This window comes from Loxodonta africana, chromosome X (assembly GCF_030014295.1).
Source record: "Loxodonta africana isolate mLoxAfr1 chromosome X, mLoxAfr1.hap2, whole genome shotgun sequence".
Lineage (NCBI taxonomy): Eukaryota > Metazoa > Chordata > Mammalia > Proboscidea > Elephantidae > Loxodonta > Loxodonta africana.
Window position 1 is genome coordinate 39205019 of NC_087369.1, and position 8546 is coordinate 39213564.

Genomic DNA, 8546 nt, shown 5'->3' on the forward strand with positions numbered 1-8546 from the left:
AAATGGTCTAATATAAGTTTACAATATTAATCACACCAACATTCGTGTAGCAAAAAGTATGAACATTCATGCTACATGACATAAATAAAGTCTAAAAAATGGATAAGGGGTTGTGGACCTGCATTTTTTTTCCACAGGAAAAGAGTAAAGATATTATAGGTTTGTGAAGGTACTTTAGGAATTAAAAACTACAACAACAACAAAACAATTATTTCATGAAACTATGTATTTCTCAGGACATAAGTCCCCTCAAAAATTGGACATATGTAGAAGACAGAAAAAGTGTCAGTGGGAGGAAAGGGTATTTATGCTTACTCACCATCTCCCCTCTCCTATACCTCTTGTCAGACTCTGATAAGTGAGGGATGAAATGAGGCATGAAAACTGCATGCCTTTGATGGAGGTAAACTGGCTTGGCTGTGCCCTGAACCAGGTATTACCATTTTCTGATTTCAGGAGCCATCAACTTGGTTATTCCAGCCTAAAAATTATGTGATGGTAGTCATTTGGTGTATTTATGAAGCCATTCTTCCAGTAATTATTCCTCCTTGGAGAGCTGATTGATTTTTCAGCCAGTAGTCTGATCACAGTTTTTTCTAACATAAGCCAGACCATTTCATGGCTTTGACCAACACAGCCATTGACCAGCTTCCACGGTTACTAATTAATCAGCAACAAGCATGTTCAGGTTACAAGTGTGTAGCTCACCATTTTTATTTTTCCATGTTCAAATTTTATTCAAAAAGAATTACTAAGTTACAACTCTGCAGGTAAGTAAACTGTTATTTTTTTATATTCAATATGTGTATATTAATCTTAAAAACCAAAATACTGTCAGATTTGGAATATTAGCATATAACCCAGCTTCCTGCAGAGCAGACAGATGATAGATAATGACAAGCCAGAGGTGACTCTAAGATGACCGTTTTCAAAGTGGTGGCTGTAATTGAATAGTCACTGATGAACACCCCCAACAGTCTATGCATTAGCTCTCAGGAAATGACTTCATTAATCCCTTTACCTTTCAACCTTCTGAGCCTAATTTATTCCCTTTTCTATAAACATATGTAAATTGTATTTCAGTGGTATGGACAGATCCCAGAAAAGGGCAGGTTATTGGTTAAAACGTAAATTGTGGCTGCCTATCAAGAGGCATAAATAAAACTCTGTTGCAAGAGTTTAAAAGAAAAAAAAAGATGTGGACGTTGTCTAAATAGGGTGATTACATAATTTATTGTCCAAACTGGGACAATTTTGTGAATAAAAGAGGATATGTTTAATTATACTGAGAAAACAGGCATAAATGGAGACTGTCCCATTCAAAAAGAAACATAGAAGGCAGGCTTTTAAGACAGAAGTTCAGGCAGCTTCATGCTCTCCAAAGCCAAACTAAACCTGTTGTCATGTTGATTCCAACTCATAGAGACCCTGTAGGACAGAGTAGAACTGCTCCAGAGGGTTTCCAAGGAGTGGCTGGTGGATTTGAACTGCCCATCTTTTTTTTTTTTATCTTTTGATTAGCAGCCAAGCTCTTAACCACTTCGCCACCAGGACTCCTTCATGCTCTCATCCCCCAGCAAAAAAAAAAAAAAAAAAAAAAAAAACACCAAACCAAACAAACCTGGAGAAAAGTGCAAAACCCACTTTGTCAGAACTCTGAAAATCAGTCAAAGGGTTTCAGCAACTAAATGAATGTTGAATCAAGAAAAAATTAACATATAAATGGCGGGAAAGCTTTGCTTTTCTACTTGCCTGCACCCCAAACTCCCCCAGTTCAGCACGGCCATCTTAAAGCAGCACCCTACATTCCCAGAGAGGCAACCTGGCCTCTGGTTCTAGAAGGAGCAGAGCAGACTATTTCCAAATTATTTTGTGCATCCATCTTAACGAGCGATTCCTGGGTGGCACAAGCGGTTTACACTTGACCATTAACCTAAAGGTTGGCAGTTTGAGCCCACCCAGCGGCACCACAGGAGAAAGCCTGGCTATCTGCTTCTGTAAAAATTACAGCCTAGAAAGCCCTATTAAGCTCAGTTCTACTCTAACATACGGGGTCGCCTGGGGCATCAACAGATGAATGGATAAACAAAGTGTGATATAGCCATACAATGCAATATTATCCAACCATAAAGAGAAATGAAGCTCTGATACATACTAAGACATAGAATAACTTTGAAAACTTTATGCTGAGTGAAATAAGTCAGACACAAAAGGACAAATATTGTATGATCCAATGTATATGTAATATTTAGAATAGGCAAATGCCTAGAGGCAAAAGTTTATTAATGGGTACCAGTGACTGGAAGGATGGGGAAATGGGAAGTTATTGCTTAAGGAGTGCTGATTTTCTGCTTGGGGTCATAAAATTTTTTTGGAAATATATTGTGGCAATGATTGAACAGCATGGTGAATATAATTAATGGCACTGCACTGTAGACTTAAAATGGTTAAAACCGTAAAACTTTTGTTATATACATCTTACCATAATAAATTTTTTTTTAAAAAAGAAACAAATAGTTGCCCTTTTTGACCGCCTGAGAAAATAGAAAACAGAAGCTATTAGACAGATATCTGGGGAGAAGTGGAAACAAAGCAGACAAGAAAAAGACAAAAATAGGCCTTTTCAACTTCCTATAAGCCAATTAATCTTATGTAGAGATCCATGATATGGTATACAGGGTCACTGAAAAGAAAGACACCTTCACCTCATACCAATGTTATTGTATTACTTTGTGTCATGGATTGAATTGTGTCTCCCAAAAATATCTGTCGACTTGGCTAGGCCGTGATTCCCAGTACTGTGTGAATTGTCCACCTTTTTGTGATCTGATACGTGTTGTACATGCTACCTCTATGATGTTAATGAGGCAGGATTAGAGGCAGTTATGTTAATGAGGTAGGACTCAATCTGCAAGATTAGGTTGTGTCTTCAGCCAATCTCTTTTGAGATATAAAAGAGAGAAGTGAGCAGAGAGACATGGGGACCTCATACCACCAACAAAGCAGCACCGGGAGTAGAGCATCCTTTGGACCCAGGGTTCCTGCATGGAGAAGCTCTTAGACCAATGGAAGATTGATGGCAAGGACCTTCCTCCAGAGCCTACAGAGAGAGAAAGTCTTCCCCTGGAATTGGCGGCCTGAATTCAGACTTCTAGCCTCCTAGACTGTGAGAGAATAAATTCCTCTTTGTTGAAGCCATCCACTTGTGGTATTTCTGTTATAGCAACCTTAGATAACTAAGACACTTTGTTTAATGGAAAAAGGAAAAATACCATTATTATTTGTGCTCAAGATATACCTGCCTTATTTCCTATTCCATTCATTCATTTGATCATTCCAGAAATATTTACTGAGTTCTTACTATGTGCTAGGCACTGGGTTACGTATTGGCAATGCTGGAGTGAATAACATAAACATTGCTTTATCTTAGTACAGATTATATTGTAATGGGGGCTCAAGGAAAACAATTAGTCACAATACAGTTTGTGGAAGTTTAAAGCTAACGAGCACATAGCAGAGGCACATACCTAAGACTTGACTTTCTCAGGACCATTTTTCTTGTTGAAGTGGCATTTCATTTGAAACCTGGAGAATGAATAGAACTTAAGCAGAAAATAATGTGGAGGGAGAGAGTGGACAAGTGGGAGGATGAATACATGCTAAGGCCCCAAAGAGAGAGAGCATGGCAATTCAAGTAATTCAAGGAAATTCACTACAAATAGAGCTTTTGTGTGTGTGTGTGTGTGTGTGTGTGTGTGTGTGTGTGTATGATAAGTACGTATATACAAACATTGCCGTTTCAACATTCTTTACATGGACAATTTAGTGATATTAATTGTGTTTATCATGCTGTGAGCTATGAAACCGAATAAACCAAACCCGTTGCCATTGAGTGGATTCCAATTCATGGCAACCTCATGTGTTACAGAGTAGAGCTGCTCTATAGCATTTCCTTGTCTGTAATCTTTAAGGAAGCAGATCACCAGATTTTTCTTGCTAAGAGCGGCTGAGTGGGTTCAAATCAACAACCTTTATGTTAGCAGCTAATCTCAAATCAATCGCGCCACCCAGGCTCCTTATTGTAAATCATAGAGCTTAGTTTTGTTTTGTTTTTTAGCAAAATGGTGAAAGATGTGGCTGGTAAGCAGGGCCAGATCATGAAAAGTCAGGCAGGCAAGCCAAGTTAAAAAATTTTGACTTCATTCTAAAGGAATGCAAAACAGTGAGGAATTTTAAGCAGTGGAGTGACATCAGATACTTATTTTACAATATAGAGTCCAGTTCCAATATGACACCTGAATTGTGAGGATAGCAGGAAAATAATTACTTGATCTTGAGAGTAATCACAAGATGGTAATTGTAGTGGAGGTGCAGAAATTGATACAAGAAGTATTTAGGGAATAAGATCCACAGGACTTGGTGAGAGTTTAGTTGTGGGAAGGGTAGGTCTATTTGAGAATCACACGTAAATCTGGGGTAGAGGGTGGTTGATGAGGACAGTCTTTGAAATATGGGAAATCAGAGGACAGTCAGAATTCAAGATTACTGAAAACAGTTGAAGACTTAGCTCTATTTGCTTTATGGCGTTTCTTGTTTTGGTTGTATTTATTTCAATTTTGTTTTTAATTGAGGGGACACTTGTATAATTCTTTAAAACTTGAATAAATATTTAAAAGACAAAAATTGTATCCTTGACTTCACTTTGACTGCTTTCACCTCCTTAATGAGAGTCATGGTCCCCAATTCCTTTGCCATAACAAAAACTAGCAGTATGACCAAATACCTTTATGAATAATGACTGTAAATGTAAGGTTAGAAAGAAAGGTGAGTAATACTTTCCAAATAACTCAGTTTTCATGGTAACATACAGAATGTACACTCAAAAAAAACAACAATGATAAAATATGCCAACATTGGAGATCAGATCATTATGGCAAGCTGATCATACCCATGCACTTCCCTGCCCAGGTAATATTTCGTAAAATGACAGAAAATAGCATACATCCATAAAATGCTGAAAAACAAGAACTGGTGAAACAGGTAGTTCAGATATTTAGGAAAATTTCTAAAGATTGGTTAAAAGGAGAGAATCAATTAATAGAAGAGGAAACTTCAACATAAAAAATATGCATGGAAAAAATTCTAGGGAAATAAAAACAGATACTAAAAAATACTGACATCAGATTAAAAAATAAATAATAATAACTGTACTGGTATAATTAAAGAACTGCATTCTGAACTGATAGAGAGGGAAACATTCCAGCTCCATCTCATACTGTAGTTCAGTTCAGATTTTGAGCCTTGCTTTTTCTCATTAGAAATACTGAGGGAACGTTAAAAAAATACTGATGCCTGGGCCCCTTTCTAGAAATTCTGAGTTAATTGTTGTGGACTGAAGTCTGGACATTGGGATTTTCACGTAAGACTAGATGAGTCTTATGTGAACCCAAGGTTGAGAGCCACTGCACTAAAGAGTGTCATGTAGAGGCTGAGAGACAAAAGCAGATCAAGACGTGATTCAGAATCCTCAGAAAGCATACAGAGGAAGAATGAATGGAAAGAGATCTGCTCAGGTGGTAAGTGCCCTAAATACCTCATGCATCAGAGCAAAATACCCCTTATTTTAACAAATAAGTGTCTACATGCTGTCCCTCACCTAGAACCTTTACCCGTCTATTGGCAGTTTTTGCCTCTGCACACGAGACTAGCAGTTATCCCCCAGGTGGGGAAGCAGACGTATGCAGCTGCAAAGGAAAATCCATTATTAGTCATTTCCTATTGCCAACATAATCCTTAATTCATAAAAATCAAGAATCACTGAATATTCAGGAAAACCTTTACACTGAGAAAAACAGAGAACATTTAGACAAGAAGGGACCTTCTAAACTGCTACTTAGCACTCCCAGAGAGAATCTAAGACCTTGAATTCATATAGGAGCAAACTGCAATAAAAAAAAATGAGCAGAAGCCGGTCATTGGGGGCAACAGGCTCTCCATCCTAGATCCACCGCCCAATTCGACCCTAGCCTGGTGGAGAAGGCTCTGGTGATGGTAAAAACTGCTGTGACTTACTTGAAACCTGGATTGGCCTCATTTTGGCATTATGCCATGGTGGAGTTGGCTCCTCCAACCCTGGCTGAGATTCTTACAGCTATTTGGAGCTTGAAAAAAATACTCAATAGTGCTCAAGCTAATAGCTTCAAATATCTCACAGTTAAGGAAGCTCTGCTGGCTGGTTTGGCGGCCACTGAAGTGTGGATGTCGTTTTGTATCTGTGAGATCATAGGCAAGGTTGGCATCATTGGCTATGATGTTTGAAGATCAATCTTTAACATTTGATGATATTTGGTTTACTATTTGAGCATTCTTGGACCATGTGTGATTAGACTTCTATGTGAAGAAAATGAAACAAAAAAAGAACAGACTTTTAAGAAGTTCTTATATTTATGCACATGTATATGATGATGATAGAAAATCCTGGTGGTGTAGTGGTTAAGCGCTACGGCTGCTAACCAAAGGGTCAGCAGTTCGAATCCACCAGGCGCTCTTGGAAAGTCTATGGGGCAGTTCTACTCTGTCCTATAGGGTCGCTATGAGTCGGAATTGACTCAACAGCAACGGGTTTGGGTTTTTTTGGCTTTATATGATAAGATTGAAGGCCTGATCAATTGAATGAACACAGCTTAAAATAAGAGTTAAAGATACAAAGATGAAAAAATAAAAGAAAAAACTAATAAGATGAGCAAAAAGGAAGAGATGTAAAATATGAAAAAGAAAAAAAAAAACCCAAAAGTTAAGAAACATGGGAAATCAGTCTTAGACTTCCAAAATATACAGAAAAAAAATCTAAAAAGCAAAAAATAAAACGAACCAAAACTAACAAAAAGCAAATGAAGAGGAATTAATCTACTAAAAAAGAGAAACACATTTACAACTGAAAAAAGATAAACATATTCAGGGTTTAAGAGCCAATCAAAATAAGGCTAGTGTAAAAAGATCCACAGCTAGTGACATAATCTAGCAAAACTGTAAAACATCAAGAAACAAAGAGAAATTCTGAAAGCGAGAATGGAGTGGGATGGGGGAACCTACCTATATAATTGTGAAAATCATTTTGGCATCAGACTTCTAATCATTAACAATGGAAGCTAGTGGAAAAAAACAAACAAACAAAAACATATCCAACATCTTCAAAGTCCTGATATAAAATGATTTGGCATCCAGAATTCTATAGCAAATAACTAAGCAAAATAATGGCATTTTTCGTCAGACAAATATTCAGAAATATTAATATGTGTACAGCTAACCTGTGAGAATCGCAAAAACTTATACACATTCAACAACAAACAACACAAATATATGGGAAACAAGAAATAGCGTTGAGATATTCACTAATAAGGAAATTTTAATTAAATGATTACCATCTTAGTTATCTAGTGGTGCTATAACACAAGTGGGTGGCTTTAACAAACAGACATTCAATTTCTCACAATTTAAGAGGTTAGAAGTACAAATTCAGTGTGCCAGCTCTAGAGGAAGGCTTTCTCTCTCTGTCAGCTCTGGACAAAGGGCCTTGTCTCTTTTGAGCATCTACTCCTGGACTCTCTTCTTGGTGGTTTGGCATCTCTCTTCCTCCCTCTCTGCTTCCTTAATCTCCTCCTTTTATATTTTGTAAGAGATTGACTCAAGACACACCCTATACTAATTTGTATTATTAACATAACAAACACAACCCATTCCCAAATGGAATCATAACCACATGCATAGAGGTTAGAATTTACAACACATATTTTGGGAAGACACAATTTGATCCATAACAATTACTGATATGTTAAGCTAAAAAATGACTACCAGGAAATAAAATCTTTGGAAAGTAATGAAACTGACTGATGAGGAATTCAGAAAGAGATAGTATAGTATGGCTATTGTTTTCAAAAGGAAAATATAACTATTGATTCTATCTGGACATTGGTAGTAAAATGGAAGTTTAAGTATTAGTTCAAGGTAATGGTATAAAAGATGAAAAAAATGTTAGTATCTGGTAAATCTAATTGGTGGGCAAATTGTCATTTGTTATATAATCCCCTGTATATTTGAAAATGTTTCCTTTTATAAAATGAAAATATGTTACTTTACCAAAGAAGGAGAACTGATGTACCCTGAGAGAAAATTTAAGTGACTACTAGCAGAAATATAGGATACAAAATTTTCAACAAAAATAACCTAAAATGGAATAAATTGAACTTGATAAATGTAAAGGAACCAAGAAAGATTTACTATTGTTACAAAAGGAAAATGGGTAGTGTAGTATTGATCTTACACAAAATAGAATTCATGAAGAACACATTAATTGTACATAAAGGCTTATTTAATATTGATAAAAGTTTCAGTCCAAAAAAATAGTGGTCTTGAATCTTTTTATTCCTAATAATTTATCTTTAAAATACTTAAGGCCAAATACAAATGATCATTTTATGGAAAATTAACCAATCCATCATATTAGTGGGACTTCAGTGTGCATTTAAAAAGAAAAAAAATGGTAGATG

General features: G+C 36.5%; 1 protein-coding gene across 1 annotated transcript; it reads left to right on the forward strand.

Annotated features, from left to right (window-relative positions):
* The first annotated feature begins 618 nt into the window (after positions 1 to 618).
* Positions 619 to 6457, forward strand: LOC111747704 (ATP synthase subunit g, mitochondrial-like). Its single transcript, XM_064278418.1, has 2 exons — positions 619 to 770; positions 6003 to 6457. Exons 1-2 carry the CDS (start codon positions 619 to 621, stop codon positions 6316 to 6318), a joined length of 468 nt encoding a protein of 155 aa, XP_064134488.1. The 3' UTR covers positions 6319 to 6457.
* The last annotated feature ends 2089 nt before the right edge of the window (positions 6458 to 8546 follow it).